Source organism: Phyllobates terribilis, unplaced genomic scaffold (assembly GCF_046119375.1).
Source record: "Phyllobates terribilis strain yellow unplaced genomic scaffold, ASM4611937v1 Scaffold_8__6_contigs__length_399053987, whole genome shotgun sequence".
NCBI classification, from domain to species: domain Eukaryota; kingdom Metazoa; phylum Chordata; class Amphibia; order Anura; family Dendrobatidae; genus Phyllobates; species Phyllobates terribilis.
The window spans coordinates 252,455,813-252,474,605 of record NW_027362768.1 but is presented as its reverse complement, the minus strand read 5'-3'; the positions used below and the strand labels follow the sequence as shown (position 1 = coordinate 252,474,605).

Sequence of the window (18,793 nt, the reverse complement as noted above, 5' to 3'; positions counted from 1 at the left end):
ATGTTGCTCTGATGTTTCTGGCTTATTTGACAGAATCTGTGACAAAGGTGCGTAATGGAGTCTTCAACACAGATGTGAACCTAGCATACGGCCTTGGTTAATTGTGATTTGTGATTCTCAGCGATCATGTGATGATCATTGATAAACGTCGCTATAATTTATCTTGTGCTGCTGTAAAAATTACTGGTATCAATGATCGATAAAGGGAATCTGTCTGCTTTTTGCTATGTAATCTAACAGCAGCATGATGTTGGAGCTGAGACCCTGATTTCGACAATATATCACTTAGTTTACTAGAGGCAGCAATTGTGACACAATCCCAGTTTTCTCTGTTGCAGATTTAGCAGAGCTTGGAATGCTGAGCCCTGTATAACCCCACCCACACCACTGATTGGCAGCTTTCTCTCTACAAAATATATTGACTGAGAGGTGCTAATGAGTTGTAGGGGCGTAGTTTGACGAGAAAGCAGGAGGCAGCTAGTCAGATAGTGATCATCTCCTGCTGATTAAACACTGAATTTATTGATACAGAAACACAGCCTAGTAAGTAACACATCTCTGGAATCAGGGTCACTGTTCCTACACCATGTTACTATCAGATCACATAGCAAAAACCTGCTGACAGATTCTCTTTAATATGAATGATCTGACAGCAACATACACACAAAGCTCATCTTTAGAAGATAGTGATGCTTCTTGTGCCGTTCTCTTTCCCACCCTCTTTCTTGCTCTTTTCTTTGTGGTTTGAAATCGGTCATATTGTGTAAATGAGCTGAAATGAAGGGGTTTTAGATGATACATTTATGAACTGATTACCTGGCTTGGAAATATATCTTTACTACTACAATAATATTATTTCATAACTAGATACCATACCAGGAAGGCAGTGCATGGCGTCTTGCTTTTTTCTACTTCGGCAGTTTGATGATGTCCTGATTTACCTTAACTCCATCAAGGTCAGTTCAGTTTACTCTCGGTTTCCTGTTAATTGTTATTGATAAATGTGTCTGGAGCACACCATACTAATGATAACCACTCGAGGACTGAAAAGTACAGAGCACGTGTGCCATAATAACACTCATACACACATACTCAGAGGACGTGTGCCGTACTAACACTCATACATACATACTCAGAGGACGTGTGCCGTACTAATAGGGTCCTCATTGTGTGGGCACTGGTGGTACACTGGGCCTGTGCTATCAGTAGCAGGACAGCCGATAGATTGCCAACCGCAGCTGCCGGGATCAGATCTAACGCTATCCTGCTCTGGCCTCTGTATCTATTCTAAGATGATTGCGAGAGTGGGGGTCCCTCTGCCTGCCCATTGGCATTGCACGATCTGATGGTGGATACCTAGGGCTTACCATGGTGGGTGAGAACCTAACAAAGGTATATGCTTATTCGCCCATATATGTTTATATTTGGTACAGTTATTTCAGATGACGCATGACTTAAAAGCAAAAAACACACAAAAGTAGTGTTGGGGTTTGTTTTTTTTTGCATTCCCCCAAAGAAAATGATATGTACCCCGTTTCATCCTGCACAGTAAACAGCAAAAAAAAATGCTAAATCAATAGCTAAGCTGCTAGTTTGTATCCATTCCTCCCTATGAAGTGTTAATAATTAATCAAAAAGTTATAAGTACCCCAATATGATGACAACGACAAATAAAAACTTGTCAAGCGAAAAAACAAGTCCTTGAACATCTACACCAACGAAGAAATCAAACAGTCATAGCTCTTAGAATACACGAACAGGAAGAAAAAAAGGCTCAAAAGGCATGTCTAGATCTTCAATTATTCTAGACAAGCATGAAGCCTAGCTGTTCCACAAACTGTTCTCCAATGTTTAGAAGTCATTAATGTACTGCTGAATCCTGCCTGTTGTCTTATCCTTACATTCAGAGTTACTTCTACAACGATGATACCTTTAACTTTAACTATTCACAAGCCAAGGCTGCAGCTGGAAACTACAAAGAGGCTGAGGAGGTGAGCTTATGACTCTTCTTACCATTGTGTACAGTATGCCAAGATAATATTTCTATGGACCATACACCTTTTTGTGACTCTGTAGAATACATATTATTTACCTGATTATTTTTAAATAGGTACGTTAGCAAGGGTGAGAAATAGGAAATTAAACTAAAAGATAAATGGGTTTTCTATGAACACAATACTGATGGCTTTAATAATAATAATAATATAATAATAATTTTTATTTATATAACACCAACATATTCCGCAGCACTTTAGGATAGGCCATCAACCTTAGATCCTGAGGGTCTAATACCCTGCAACCTCACTGATCACTCAATACATACATAATTATTATATATTTTGCACTGCATAATTGGTGGGGACAGATCACAATAAGTATCATTTAGCAAATTCCTCAGCAAAGAAAATAAGGGGAACCTGTCAGAATGATCCTAACCCCCCACCTCCCAATCGATTTTCAGACTATAAGACACATTTTTTACCAAGAAAAACTATTGTTAAAAAGTGAGTGCTTCTTATAGTCTGGAGGCAACTTCCTGTGATGGAGAACGCTGACACCACAGCATTCCCGATCACAGAGAGAACTGCTGTCGCTCCTCCTGCTCTGCACTGATCTATGTGATCATTGCTGAGCAGAAGAGGAAGCTTACCGACCAGAACAGAGGCTGCACAAGCTGAGCAGCTGAAGGACCTTCTGCACCACTAATTCTTGAAAGGTGCTTGACTTAATCAAGTGGAAGGTCCTGCAAATGCTCTTCTGCTGCAGCCTCTGTACAGCTCCCGATCAGGAACTGCATAATGTGGTCATGTATAGTGTGTGTATGTATGTATATGTGTGAATGAGTGTGTATGTATGTCTATATGTGCAGGTAGCAGAGCTGTGTGTGCGTCTATATGTGCATGTAGCAGAGCTGTTTGTGCGTCTACAGTCATGGCCAAAAGTTTTGAGAATGACACCAAAATTATATTTTCACATGATCTGCTGGCCTCTGGGTTTTATTAGTGTTTGTCTGATGTTTATATCACATACAGAAATATAATTGCAATCATATTATGAGTACCAATAGGTTATATTGACAGAATGAGTTAATGCAGCAAGTCAATATTTGCAGTGTTGCCCCTTCTTCTTCAAGACCTCTGTAATTCTCCCTGGCATGCTCTCAATCAACTTTTGGACCAAATCCTGACTGATAGCAGTCCATTCTTGCATAATCAATGCTTGCATTTTGCCAGAATTTGTTGGTTTTTGTTTGTCCACCCGTCTCTTGATGATTGACCACAAGTTCTCAATGGGATTAAGATCTGGGGAGTTTCCAGGCCATGGACCCAAAATCTCTGTTTTGTTCCATGAGCCATTTAGTTATCACCTTTGCTTTATGGCAAGGTGCTCCATCATGCTGGAAAAGGCATTGTTGGGCTCCAAACTGCTCTTGGACGGTTGGGAGAAGTTGCTCTTGGAGGACATTCTGGTACCATTCTTTATTCATGGCTGTGTTTTTTAGGCAAGACTGTGAGTGAGCCGATTCCCTTGGCTGAGAAGCAACCCCACACATGAATGGTTTCAGGATGCTTTACAGTTGGCATGAGACAAGACTGGTGGTAGCGCTCACCTCTTCTCCGAATAAGCTGTTTTCCAGATGTCCCAAACAATCGAAAAGGGGATTCATCAGAGAAAATGACTTTGCCCCAGTCCTCAGCAGTCCACTCCCTGTACCTTTTGCAGAATATCAGTTGGTCCCTGATGTTTTTTCTGGAGAGAAGTGGCTTCTTTGCTGCCCTCCTTGAAACCAGCCCTTGCTCAAAGAGTTTCCGCCTCACAGTGCGTGCAGAAGCACTCACACCAGCCTGCTGCCATTCCTGAGCAAGCTCGGCACTGCTGGTAGTCCGATCCCGCAGCTGAAACAGTTTTAAGATACGGTCCTGGCGCTTACTGGTCTTTCTTGGGCGCCCTGGAGCCTTTTTGACAACAATGGAAGCTCTCTCCTTGAAGTTCTTGATGATGCGATAGATTGTTGACTGAGGTGCAATCTTTGTAGCTGCGATACTCTTCCCTGTTAGGCCATTTTTGTGCAGTGCAATGATGGCTGCACGTGTTTCTTTAGAGATAACCATGGTTAACTGAAGAGAAACAATGATACCAAGAACCAGCCTCCTTTTAAAGTGTCCAGTGATGTCATTCTTACTTAATCATGACTGATTGATTGCCAGCCCTGTCCTCATCAACACCCACACCTGTGTTAATGGATCAATCACTAAAACGATGTTAGCTGCTCCTTTTAAGGCAGGACTGCAATGATGTTGAAATGTGTTTTGGGGGTTAAAGTTCATTTTCTGGGCAAATATTGACTTTGCAAGTACAGTAATTGCTGTTAAGCTGATCGCTCTTTGACATTCAGGAGTATTATGCAAATTGCCATTACAAAAAATGAAGCAGTAAACTTTGGAAAAATTACTATTTGTCTCATTCTCAATACTTTTGGCCATGACTGTATATGTGCATATAGCAGAGCTGTATGTTTGTGCATGTATATGTGCATGTAGCAGAGCTGTTTGTGCGTCTATATGTGCATGTAGCAGAGCTGTTTGTGTGTCTATATGTTCATGTAGCAGAGCTGTGTGTGTCTACATGTGCATTCAGCAGAGCTGTGTGTGCGTCTATACGTGCATGTAGCAGAGCTGTTTGTGCGTCTATATGTGCATGTGGCAGAGCTGTTTGTGTGTCTATATGTTCATGTAGCTGAGCTGTGTGTGTCTACATGTGCATTCAGCAGAGCTGTGTGTGCGTCTATATGTGCATGTAGCACAGCTGTGTGTTTGTGCATGTATATGTGCATGTAGCAGAGCTGTATTGTGTGTAAAACACTGCAGAGAGACACTAACAATAGATTCATTACCTCCCTATTCTGCCCCAGTGCATAAAAATAGTGATAATGACCCCTCTACTTTACACCACCAGGAAAGCTTTAATTAATAGGAAAAATGTTTTTCCTATTTTCTGTTGTCTATACCTGGGGTGCGTCTTGTGGTAGGTGCGTCTTCTAGTCTGAAAACTATGGTATATGGTCATGTTATTCTCTGAAAGATGTCATCCACACCTTTATTGATGAAATCTGTTGCTCCCACCTTCCTCTTCTTGCCAGACAGGTAAATAACATTCAAACCCTGTTTACCTGCTTTACTGGATCAGCCACATCAAAAAAAATGAAGTTATATCCTCCCTGCAGTTGATCACTTTCAGTCTTTGGGGTATTGCATGGAACTGTTACAGTCACCGCTCACTATTTTTTGCTGTAATAATTTCCCAGCACTTTGATTGACAGCCTGCTTTGTAGTGTATGCATGCAGCATGTGTTGGCAGAGCAGTGCCGAGTCGGGGAGTGATTACAGCCATGCTCACTATGTCGACTGCACAGAGGTTAAATTGAATTTGTCAGAAGGTTTTTGCTATTTAATCTGATAGCACAATGATGTAGGGAAAGAGAGCCTGGTTCTAGTGATGTGTTATTTACTAGGCTTGTGTTTTTTTGGTTTCAATAAAATCAGTGTTTTATCAGCAGGCGATTATCACTACAGGACTTGGTGTCTCTACCTACTAGTTAACTGCTCTGTGTAACCACGTCCCACGACTGATGAGCAGCTTTCTGTCAATATACAATGTAAACAGAAATCAGTGTTGTGGGCGGGGTTATACAGGGCTCCACTTCTAAGCTCTGCTAGATCTGTAGCAGAGAAAACTGTGATTTTATCAAAACTGCTGCACCCAGTAAACTAAGTGATATATTGCTGGAATCAGGGTCTCTACCCCTACATCATGCTGCTGTCAGATTTCATAACAAAAACCTGCTGACATATTTTCTTTAAATTCTGTTTACCTGCAGATTACCCCTGTATCTGCAAGTAAATAGTGTTTATTGAGGTGATAGATTCCCTTTAAAAAAAAGTGATTTTTCAGTCAGGGAACAACTAATTACATAAGATATTATCTTTCAGAGAGCAACATGACCATTGTGTGCAGAGGGGGGGTGGATCGTTCTGACAGATTTTTTTTTAAAGGCACCTGTCACCTCGTAAATCCAAAAATAACTTTTTATAATTCCACCATATGGTACGGTACGGTTCAATAGGCATCGCTGGTCTTACTTGGTGCCTCGTCTATCCCCATAATCGCCATTCTTCTTCCTTGATTGATGTGGATGGCGTGTCTTACATCATCAACACAACACCGCCAGTCTCGCTCCTGCAAAGTTGCAGTACAGACTTGCACGGGCGTGCTTCGTTCTGCCCTACTGAGAACAGAGCACAGTCCTATAATGGGCATGCGCCGGCTTTACGGCTGCCTCATCAGTTCTCTCTTTCCCGGCATATGCCCACTATAGGACAGTGCTCTGTTTTCAGCAGGGCTCAGCGAAGGACTGTGCTTCAACTGGCCAGGAGCAAGACTGGCGGCATTATTTGGATGACGAAGGACACATCATCCACATCAAGGAAGGAGGACCGTGATCATGGGGACAGAGGAGGCCAAGCTAGACCAGTGACGCCCATCAGACCGGACCGTGACGTATGGTGGAATTATGAAAAGGTATTTTTTGGATTTGCAGAGGAAGTTGAGGGCTTTTACACAGTTGCTGGACTTCTGTAAAAGGGGCGTTAAAGGTGGTGCCTGTGGTTTATATTGGGAAAAACTGGTGACAGGCTCCTTTTAAACAGTAATAAGGAATGACTTTACAATAGTGGTACAGTGCACCATGGCATATTTTATACATGGTAACCTACAGCAATCCCCAAAGGTAATACTGACCCACACTGGAAATAATGGAGGTGCTTCCACCACCTCACACCTGTAGATCACCAGAGAAGTTATTCATTATTTTATGTTGTCTAATATTGCAATATGTCAGAAAAGTACTGTACCTCCATAAATTGCTCAGTGCATTGTTCATGTGAATTCTGATCCTTCTCATTTTAGGTATTTTTACTAATTCAGAGTGAGAAGATAAAGAATGATTATGTTTACCTGAGCTGGCTTGCCCGATGTTGTAAGTACACTTATATAGGGAAAGGGTTCTTTCACCCAAGCAACCCCAGTCTACATGCCCTATTAATCATGGAAGGGCCTGGCACTCCAATGTGCAGATACTACATACACTTTAGTTGTACTCAGTCCAAGCAAGCACGTGTGATGTTTCTGTTAGCAATCTCAGGCCTTTGTCTGACAAAATAGAATACAATGAATAAGGCTGAAGCATATAGTGCAACGTGTGTTACTATGTGGTAGCACCAGGCATCACATTACACGCAGCGTGTTACTTTCAGTCATAATCCTCTGTTTTGTCAGATGAAGGCCTGAGATTGTGGAATAAAATGTCACATGTTCTCAGCTTAGATTGCATAAAAATAAAAGGAATTATTGAATATTATACAGAATGAAACCGTACTGTGTCATCCAAGACCCCTAAGGCATCTAGATATCATAGATGATGTCTGCAGACGCAGGGCTGCTCCTGTGTAAGTCAGATCAGAGATTAGCTAGCAAACAGCATTCGTGAAGATACTAGATCTGTGTATTACAAAGAAGGAAATTGCAATCCAGTGAAAATGTATAGCAGGGAAAGCATCCATCCATGCTGGGGTGTGAGCAGCTGCTCTCCTAGGGGATTTCCATCTCAAAATAAGTTGTACTCATTAGAATACACCTTTAAAGGGACTCTGTCAGCACAGAATGACTGCTCAAACCAAGTACAGGTGCTTGGTGCCAAACATTCAAGTGCAACTCCCCACCTGCTTGTTTTCCATCTGTCTCCACCCTTTTCTAGCTCTCTAAAGCCAGCGCTGTCAATGAAAGAAGAGGGGGCAGAGATAGATGGAAAAGAAGCAGGTGGGGAGTTGCACTTGAATCATTGGCCCCACCATGATGCACCAAGCGCCTGTGCTTGGGTTGAACAGTCATTCTGGGCTGACAGACTCCCTTTAATAGTACAATAACATGTCGAACAGTTAATTATTGCCTCCACTGTATCTCACACTTGAAATAAGAGCTTAGCCCTGAAGCGGTCCATACACATCAGATTAATGTTGCCCACTGCCCATGAAGGACACTGCCCATGTCAGGGTAAATGAGGTACCGTTATGAATTCAACTTGTCTTTTCTTTTTTCTGCCGATAAATAAACCAATGTCAGTAGTCTCTAGTTCACCTCCAAGTTCAGGTCATGAAGTAGTTCTCAAAAGTGCATGCCAATCTGAAGGCCCCCATACACATTAGACCAAAGTTGTACCAAATGGATGATTCAACAAAATTGATCATTCTTTTTTCGGTTCTTTTACATGGCGAGCCATCGACCTTTGGACGATTTAATGTCTGCAGTTGTCTGAAACATCGATTAGACAGATAATGTGTATGTGCTGACTAAATCTATTCTCTCCCTTAACCCATCCCACTGATAATAATTGAACGTTTTGTTTGCTATGCTTCAAAATTGTATGGCTTTATCTTAAACCTATTTGTACAGTGTAATCGGATATGTGTATAGCGTGGTTGTGCAGTTGTGCAAACGAAGTTTCATCGTTCGATTGTCTCATGTGTATGGTGGCCTTTAATGAAAACGGCGCTGAAGTGCAGTGTGCCTATTTCACTAAGAGGAGCTCACCATCTTGCAACTGTTGTGCGCTGCTGCCAGATTTAAAGGAACCTGTCATGTCCTTGTAGTATCTAAACTGTCCCCAGTGCGTTGTTAGTGATGCAATGTGCATCACTAACACGCTTTTTGCATTAAAATCAGCGCTTTTCTCCTTTGCAAAAAACACTTTATATGCTTTTATCTTACTTGCTCGCTTAGTCATAGGGGTGTGCTTCATTGTGTTCAGTCACGGCTGTCGCCACCCATGCAATTTGAATGATGTTTCCGGGTTTGCACTGACATCACTGGAATCTGCTTTGAAATGCTGCTCTTGCGCATTGTGTATCGGGGAGCCGCGCATGTGGCGTGACGAGCGGCTCCCTGCATGTGCACAGTGTGTATCCGGGAGCTGCGCATGTGCTGTGACGAGCGGCTCCCTGCGCGTGCACAGTGTGTATCCGGGAGCTGCGCATGCGCTGTGATGAGCGGCTCCCTGCGCGTGCACAGTGTGTATCCGGGAGCTGCGCATGCGCTGTGACGAGCGGCTCCCTGCACGTGCACAGTGTGTATCCGGGAGCTGCGCATGCGCTGTGACAAGCGGCTCCCTGCACATGCACAGTGTGTATCCGGGAGCTGCGCATCCTCCGGAGCGAGCGGCTCCCTGCGCGTGCGCATTGTGTATCCGGGAGCTGCGCATGCGCCGTGATGCGCGGCTTCCTGCGTGTGCGCAGTGTGTATCTGGGAGTCCCCCATGCGCTGTGACAAGCCACTCACTTCACGTGCACAGTGTGTAACCGGGAGCTGCGCATGCGCTGTCACAAGCCGCTCACTTCACGTGCAGTGTGTATCCGGGAGCTGCGCATGCGCTGTGATAAGCGGCTCACTTCATGTGCACAGTGTGTATCCGGGAGCTGCGCATGCGCTGTGACAAGCGGCTCACTGCATGTGCACAGTGTGTATCCGGGAGCTGCGCATGCGCCGTGACAAGCGGCTCACTGCACGTGCACAATATGTATCCGGGAGCTGCGCATCCGCCGTGGCGAGCAGCTCCCTGCGTGTGCGCATTGTGTATCCGGGAGTTGCGCATGCACCGTGATGCGCGGCTCCCTGCGTGTGCGCAATGTGTATCCGGGAGCCGCGCATGCGCCGTGACGAGCGTCACCCTCACGTGTGCATTGTGTATCAGGGAGCCGTGCATACGCCGTGACGAGCGGCTCCCTGCGCAGTGAAGCTGTGTGTAGTTCCCAGCTTCATTTACTATACAGAATGTTTTTTGCCAAGGATTACAGCGCCGATTTTAATGAAAAAAGCGTGTTAGTGATGCACATTGCATCACTAACAATGCACTGGGGACAGTTTAGATACTACAAATGACATGATAGGTTCACTTTAATGCTCCAGTTAGGGGCTGGGGTACATTTCTGGTGCACTTTACACCACCAAAGTGACATACATTTTGATGAATTTGCCACACCCTAACCTCACCAAGCTCTGCTCACTTTGGCAGAGGTGGTCTGGGCTGTCCTAAAAATGCCAGAAGTAGCAAAATTTTTTGCATAACTTCATGTTGCGCAGAGTTTCAATGCTTCAAAGTTTTTTTTACTCCAGGAAACTGGCAAAAACACATTGATGAAATGAGCTGTTCCAGAACATAATAGGATGGATGGAGATAATGTTTTTAAAACCTTGTATTTCTCATTTTTCATTTTAAGATATCATGAACAAGAAACCAAAGCTGGCATGGGAACTGTATTTGAAAATGGAAACATCTGGTGAATCATTTAGCCTCCTGCAGCTTATTGCTAATGACTGTTACAAAGTAAGAACCTCTTCTCTAGCAAGTAGTGTTTTGTCTTACTACACAACAGAAGCATTGCCACGCTGTGTGTCCTCATGTTTAGGTGAGGGAACTGTATCACCACTGACTTAGGCTATGTTCACATTGCGTTTTACCCTCACGTCAGAGGCTCAGTCAAGGGCTTACATCTGAAGCCTTGGAAAATGGGATTCGGGCGAATGCAAGGCCATTGACTGTAATGATATAGACGGAATCATTGTGTGCTCTGTCAGACATTATTTTCATGCATATTCAAGGTGGGATCCAACACATGGTCAAATGTTTACTAAGTATATGGTCCTAAACCTCTTGTTACATTACGGTAATACCCTACATGAGGTTGTACACTGCACGCTCAGAAAAAAAGGAGCACTTTTTTACTTTTCCATCAAAATTTTTTTAGTGTTTCACTTCCCCCACCACAAAAAAAATGCAATAAAAAGTGATCAAAATGTCATATGTACACCATAGTGGTATAAATAAAAACATCAGCTTAAGGTGCAAAAAAACAAGCCTTCACTCAGCTCCATCAACTGTGAAATAAAAAAGTTATAGGTCTCAGAAAATGGTGACACAAAACATTTTTATCTTTACAAATTACAGATTTTTTTTCACCACTAAAATAATAAAAAGATCTATGGGACTGACCTGGAGGATTGTGTTGCTGTGACACGCTTATCACACAATCAATGCTGTAAAAACAAAACCCATATAATCTGGCAGAATTACTTTTTTTTATTTGTTTGGTTTTGATTTTTTTTGTAATATCACCGCACTTAGAATTTTTTTCTCCTATTTTCCAGTTTCTTTGTATGGTAAAATAACTGGTGTAATTCAAAGCTGCAAATTGTCCCGCGAAAAACAAGCCCTGATGTGACTGTGTCGTCATAAGCATAAAAAAGTTATGGCTCTTAGAACAAAGGGTAGAAAAACTAAAGTGCAAAAAATGAAAAGTTCCCTGGTTAAACCGGTCAGTTTTACACTGACACACAGTATTTTAGGCCTTGATGTGCCTGCCTGCAGTTGTGGCAAGCCCAGAGGCCTTGGTTAGACATTCAGTCGCCCTTCCAAAAATGTGTACGCAACCTTGTCACTGGGGGAAGTGACAGGGGTACAGATGGAGCCCCCCTTTGTTAACCATCTAGTAGTCATGGTCAATAGTAAATTCAGCATTTAGTGGATTACACAGTGAGGATCGGTGCTAGCTCCTACTCTGGGCCAGGTGTCAGCCGGCACATACTTCTGCCAGTTCAGCTCCTTAACCCGCACAACTCAACTACTGTAATAGTATGTCATTTCACGTTAAAGAAGTTGTCCACTACATGAACAACTCCTTGTAATACCCCACACATGGCCTCGATAAAGTAAAAAAGCTTATATTCACCTTCTGTGCTGGCGCCATTCGAGCGGTGCCGGCACTCGCGGTTTTGGGGCTCCCGTGCGGTTGTTATCACACATGAGCCCGGCACACAGTAAGCCCTGGCGTCACTGTCTCCCCCTTCAGACAAATTGAACATGAAGAGGAAGTCAGAGATCAGCTGCAGCCTGGACTTCCTCTTCATGTTCAATTCAACAGGCGGCGGAGACAGTGACGTGTCACACCACGTGTCACAACAACCGCATGAGAGCCCCAGGACCGCGAGTGCCGACACCTCTGGAACGGGGCCAGCATGGGAGGGGAGCATAGGCTTTTTTATTGGGGCCAAACAATTTAGATCAAGAAGGGGTTGTCCTAGTAGTGGAAAACCCCTTTAAGGCTCCCCTGCACCCTGACCTATTAGCAGGGGCAGACTAAGACAGAACAGGGTCTCTGTGCAAGAACAGTATGTGGGCTCTTTGCAGACTAATAGTTCATCATAATGCACCTCTTTCTGTACTGCTTTGGAGGTGTAAGCGGGCCCTCTTACCTCTTGGGCCCCTGTGTGACTGCACAGGTTGCCCCAGTGGTGTGTCCGCTCCTGAATATTAGTACCTGTCTCTCCTAACAGATCTGTACAGTAGTTACAGAAGCTTTTCCATAGTGACAGATTGTGAATTTGCTTTTTGATTGCCTTGTATATCCATCCATACACATAGGCCATTATCAGACGGATGCAGTGCTGCGACTAGTTGGTACTTAGAGTATATATCACCAGTCTGCGGCTTTGTATGTTAGAGAACAGTGGGCAGCCTCATACTGCTGATTCATTATCAAGCATGCTTGTAAGAGTCCATGATGCCTTCTTAAAGGTTAGTGGGATCCTGCCACACAGACTGTTGCTATAGACAGGTGTTTGGTGTCTTTAATGTTTAGGTTATGTTTTTTAAGCTTGTGTTTTTTGTTTTTCTTTTGTTTTAACTATACATATTTTTTTATAGATGGGTCAGTTTTACTATGCTGCTAAGGCATTTGATGTGTTAGAAAGACTTGATCCAAGTCCTGAATACTGGGAAGGAAAGCGTGGAGCCTGTGTGGGAATCTTTCAAATGATTTTAGCAGGACGTGAACCCAAGTAAGTATTCCATGGGTGTTTAACCTTACAAGTATTAATGGCACAGGTTTAATCCGGCCACCAGAGTGATTGGCCGCTGCATGGCCTGTGCGCAGTTGTCAGACGCTGCTTAGCACCCAGGAGACCAGACAGATGCACATTTTATTGCAGATTTTTCGCTATCTCTAATGGCTCCGGTGATCATGTAACTGACCATGTGAACCCGGCACACGGAGGAAGCCGCTGTGCCTAACTAGACCCAGCACAGCACCAGAAGACATGGGCACAAGTCCCTCTAATAAATCTCCCTCTTTATGTTTTATTTTTCATCATTTTCAAGTTTTTTTTCATGCTCTAGATTCTAGAACAGTGTTTCTCGACTCCAGTCCTCAATGTCCCCCCAACAGCCAACAGGCCATGATTTATGGATATCCTATAGAGAGAACCTGTAGCATTTTCTGATGCCTTAATAATAATAATAATAATAATAATGCCATCTCCCGTGCAATACTAAGGAAATCCTAACCTGTCAGGTGTCCTTGAGGACTGAAGTTGAGAATCTCTGCTCTAGAGACTTCGTATCCATTTTACTTGCCCTAGTCCCCCCAGTTGAGGATATACCATTATATCCAATCTAGACAATTGTTGGTGAGCTAAATAATCTGAACCCACTCAGACTCGAGATGTTTGCAGCTCCTATTAAAGGGGTTGTCTCCAGATCATTAATGATGAAAATTGCAGAGTGCTTGTAAAAATAAACAACTTTAAACTTTGATTCTGTTCTGCTCATTGTCTAGGATACTGGTCACCACTGTGGTCTAGCAGCGTGGCTCAGAGTGGCTAGTGCTTTCAGGCTCCTGAAACCACTGATCTAAAGCTGGCCGGGTCCCTGGAGCCCATGGTCGGACCAGCTTTATTGTCCCCGCACGTTTCCGATGATCCTGCAGCATCGGAGAGCACACAGTTCGGACCGGCGGCACAACCATTCTGCTGTTCTGAACTGTAATCTTCAGGAGCGTACCACCCCCAATAAGCAAAAAGCTGGAAGGCAGAGGAGCGGTGCACTCCTGAAGATGACAAGTGAGAATGACCCTTGAATGTATTACCTCCCAGAAGAATTCCCACACTGCATAAAATTGTAGTAAGTCTTAGTGGAAAGCAGGGCTAGGTATGTACCTGTGTGCAGCCTATGAATGTGAACACACTTTTCAAAAAAGTAGTGAGGAATAGAGCCACAAATAGGAACATTTACCATTGCGTTTGTGTCTAGGTTTTTGTGCAAACTGTCATTTATTTGTTGTGAATGCCTAAGACAAATTTATTAATGTTTACCCCTTTTTTTTACACCACTTTTTAGTGTCTAGAGCAAAACTTAAGGGGATTGTCCATGACTTTAACATTGATGATCTATCCTTAGGGTAGGTTATCAATGTCAGATCAGTAGGGGAGCGACATCTGGATCCCCACCAGTAAAATGGCCGGAACTGCTCAGTTGCAGAGCTGCGCAGCAAAGCTCCATGAACTATATAGTGGCCACAGCTTGGTACTGCACATCTGCCCCCTATTCAAATCAATATTTGCAGTACCCGGCCACAGCCACTATTCCACTGACAGAACTGTCTGTGCAGCCCCACGACGGAGCAGTTACGACTTCCACTGATCGGCCTAATGATAGACCATCATTCTTAAAGTCCCAGACAACCCCTTTAAAAATAGTGGGAAAAAGTGTTGTTGAAATTTTACCATGAAATACGACATATTTAAGATTGCATTTCTACATAAAAGTTGCATATTCTAAATAGCTCATAGCTGTGGTAAAAATGGCATGGAGAAAATACATTTATGTCGCTACCATTTATAACAAGCATAAAAAGCCGCAGTTTGGTCAAATTTCTATATTAACATGCGACATTTGACACTTTGGGCTCTCCATATTTTATAATATTGGGAAATATACCAATAACGTATAAAAAAAAATCACAATTTGCACAAAATTTTGCATCAAATATAGTACATGGCTATTTCCACGATACGTGGTTTAGCTTAATATCTGTATCCAAATTCTAACATCCAAAAAGAGGGATAAATCTCTACATTAAAATATGACCGTTATTAATCACTCGTTAAAATATTTACTTATGATGTGTCCCCATATTTATCAATGTATTACCAAAAATAAATAATGCTAGACATATTTCAGTTCATAATCCATCAGAAATAATTTTCTTCTATCCATAGAAGCTTTTTAGGGGGGAAACACAGCAGAGTACCTTTGTATGACAGGGGTCCTTGGTATATTACACCACACTGCCATTAGAGTACTAATATGGATTCTAAGTTTGGTGGTGTTTTCACCTGTTTATATATAATATTGTGGTTATTTTCCTAATACAGAGAAACTCTGAGAGAAGTGCTTCATTTGCTGAGGAGTACTGGCAGTACACAAGTTGAATACATCATCCGGATTATGAAGAAATGGGGCAAAGAAAATCGTGTACCAGTGTGACAGAACACCATTTAAATATACCAAAACCTTAGTATTAGAATGTTCTCAGGTTCCTGGGTAGGTCCCATCTCATCCTTTAATGGCTGATGTGGAAGTAACTCCATCCAGACTCCAACCACTGATGATCCTCATCTGTTAGCTATCAATAATGTGTGATCATTGTATGCATAAAATACTTGCCGGTCGCTGGATTCTGCTGTTTCCAGCACTAGGTGTGTACCAGTTTTCTGTCTGTAAATGTAAACGCTTTGTTAAAAAGGCGAGATATTGAAACACAAAGTGGGCAGCTGCTCCAGTTCTTCTTCTGCATCATCTTTCACATCGCAGAAGTGTAGGTGTACATTCTCACTGTGGCCATTAACAGACAGAACCTAGGTTATGTGCTCGTTTTGTTTTTATCCTAGGTCCTTTCTTAGGGCTCACTCACACGAGCGTATAACACGGCCGAGTGCTATCCGATGTATTTTCTGAATACACTCAGATTAATATTACTCTAGGAGGCAGTGCTGGTCAACGTAGCATGCTGAGAGTGGCTCCGCAAATCTGATCACGTGCATCCATTCAAGTCTATGGTTGCGTGTAAAACATCGGATTGCACTCGGGTGTCATCCAAGTGCAGTCCGATTACACTGACACAGACAGTGGTGAAGATGAAAACATTAATTTTTTCATGTTCTCTGCACCTGGGATATTGTCCTCTCGTGAGAGAATCTGATCACAGTAAACTGACCCTCTGATCAGAGTTTGAGCCGAGTGTCATTACCATAATCGATCCAGTTCTCTCAGAAGAAAGACTCATCACTTGTGTGAACATGCCCTTAACGTGACAGAATCATTCTGAGTCTCATAGACTTACATTGACAAAGTGACTTTCGATCTACACCAAAAAAGCTGTGTGAGCCGGCTGGAAAAACTGCAGTCACATGATCCAGAAGAGGACCAAAGTGGCGCTAGAAGATGGTGGTTGGTAAGTATTTTAATGTGCATATTGAATATACATTACTGATAGCGAACGAATGAGGAAATAATATAAAAAAAATGTCAGAGTGGTCCTTGAAACAAAGAGTGGAGATCCGGTGACATTCACTGTTTCTGTAACTCCTGAGCAGATGGATAGGGGTTACTGAACCAGCAGAGGTCATTTCTCTCCTACAAAGAGTGCCCACCAAAGAAAAATAATATTGGCCAGTGTAGTTCATTAAAATAATATGTTCACCTCTCAACACTGTCTTACAAAATATTAATCTAGATAAATTGATAGGTAGAGCCAAACACTGAGCTCTTCATTATGACCCACACTAATACCTATGTCTATGGAGAGGACATGGCTAAGTGAGGGATTTTATATACTTTGTTACAATGGGTGTGACTAGAACGCCCCAAGTAATTAGGAGAGTTGTTCATGTACTTTTGACTATATAGCATAGATATGTGCATATTTAAAAGCTCGTCACATGCCCTTCATAAGCAGTCAAAGAGACAGTCCCTGGTAAAAAGGCTACATGTCACAAAGATAGAAACTGCAAGACCCAAGACATCAGCATGTAATGTGAAATAGTGAGGAATATTTACCAAAACGGTCTAATTCATAGACAGTCTGTAATACATTTGCCACATTTAACTGGTTCATGCTGTTTGATAAATCTGTTTAATTTATTGACTATCTAATCTAAATTTACACCACCTATTAGTTGGCTTACTTTGTGCCATAAATGTGCACCAGAATTTTGGTGCTTTTTTGGCACATTTTGTGGCATGCCCATTTCCCAGTAAATCACACCCCTTTCAGCAGGGCCGTATCTAGCCGGACAAATTGTAGAAATTGTGTAAAACATCTCATAAATATGGTTCAAGCCATTAGAGATCGGGTTTTTGCCTCAAATGCCAGAATTCTGCTGCATTTAGCTTGATAAATATGTACCAATGTGTTTTTAAAGGGAAGCTGTCATCTCAAAATGACCTATTGTCTAAATCATGTTTTTGCATTGCTTGTATTTTTTTTTACATTTTTTTTTTGGCAAACCTGCCCTCCCCCCAAAAAAAATAGTGATCTTGTAATTTTCACACTTGTCATTAGAGCTTTTTTAAACTCATAATTCCTGTCCTTTTGAAGAGAGTTTTCAGCAGACTCTTATCAGAGTCAGGATTACAGTGACAGGTAACAACACCTCTTTACACAGCTGATAACACAGGATCCACCAATCACAGTAGGCGGTGTCACTACTGACCCTGTTCCCCCTCCCTTCACAGTCGCCTTTCCACACATTCATTAAATGCTTCATTACAGAAGATGGGGTCAGTGTCTGACCAATGTGGCTATGTACATGTGTTGTTTCCCTGAAACAACAGTAAGTTAGAGTCTAAAAAAGCCCCAGCGGTTTGTGTGAAAATTGCTACATTTCTGCAACATTTTTATTTTTTTTTTAAATAAAGATGGTTGTATGTAAGGAATCCAAAAATCATTGTCAAAAATATTTAAAAATTACATATAACACAAAAACCTGATTTAAATAATATGTCATTTTGTGTTGATAACTTCCCTTCAAGAATGTCAATGTTTTATGTGGAAACTGTAAAATGATGCTTTATGGTGGAAACATGTTTTCCATTGAACTTGGAATTATTTTTCCAATTATATTGTTGAGTTTTCAGTTTGTACAGTGTACAGTGTATCTGTTGATAAATATACTTTTGATACAATTATGTATAAATATTAAAACTTGACTTTCAAGGTGTTGGTATATGAGTCTTGAACACAATGTAATGATAACATAACGTTATTATGGCCACTTCATCTTTATTTTAACTGATGTGACATGGACAGGATTTTACAACACTTACTATTGTATAAGTGTTACAAGTTCTCCTGTGGTAGTTGTTAGTGTGGCTTTCCTCACAGACTACTCTGCTGTCCATACAATTGCTGCTGGTGGAGGAGCATGTGACCTGTCCATACAATGGCTGCTGATGGAGGAGCATGTGACCTGTCCATACAATGGCTGCTGATGGAGGAGCATGTGACCTGACCATACAATGGCTGCTGATGGAGGAGCATGTGACCTGTCCATACAATGGCTGCTGGTGAAGGAGCATGTGACCTGTCCATACAATGGCTGCTGGTGGAGGAGCATGTGACCTGTCCATACAATGGCTGCTGGTGGAGGAGCATGTGACCTGTCCATACAATGGCTGCTGGTGGAGGAGCATGTGACCTGTCCATACAATGGCTGATGATGGAGGAGCATGTGACCTGTCCATACAATGGCTGCTGATGGAGGAGCATGTGACCTGTCCATACAATGGCTGCTGATGGAGGAGCATGTGACCTGTCCATACAATGGCTGCTGGTGGAGGAGCATGTGA

General features: G+C 42.5%; 1 protein-coding gene across 1 annotated transcript in view; it reads left to right on the top strand.

Moving 5' to 3' along the window:
- The window catches only part of IFT56 (intraflagellar transport 56), a 118,680-nt gene extending 100,636 nt beyond the window's left edge, over window positions 1-18,044 (top strand). Inside the window, 6 exon segments of the mRNA XM_073644174.1 lie at window positions 868-956; window positions 1,908-1,991; window positions 6,967-7,036; window positions 10,329-10,435; window positions 12,812-12,945; window positions 15,319-18,044. Of these exon segments, the coding sequence (XP_073500275.1) occupies window positions 868-956; window positions 1,908-1,991; window positions 6,967-7,036; window positions 10,329-10,435; window positions 12,812-12,945; window positions 15,319-15,430 (596 nt within the window). The 3' untranslated portion in view covers window positions 15,431-18,044.
- The last annotated feature ends 749 nt before the right edge of the window (window positions 18,045-18,793 follow it).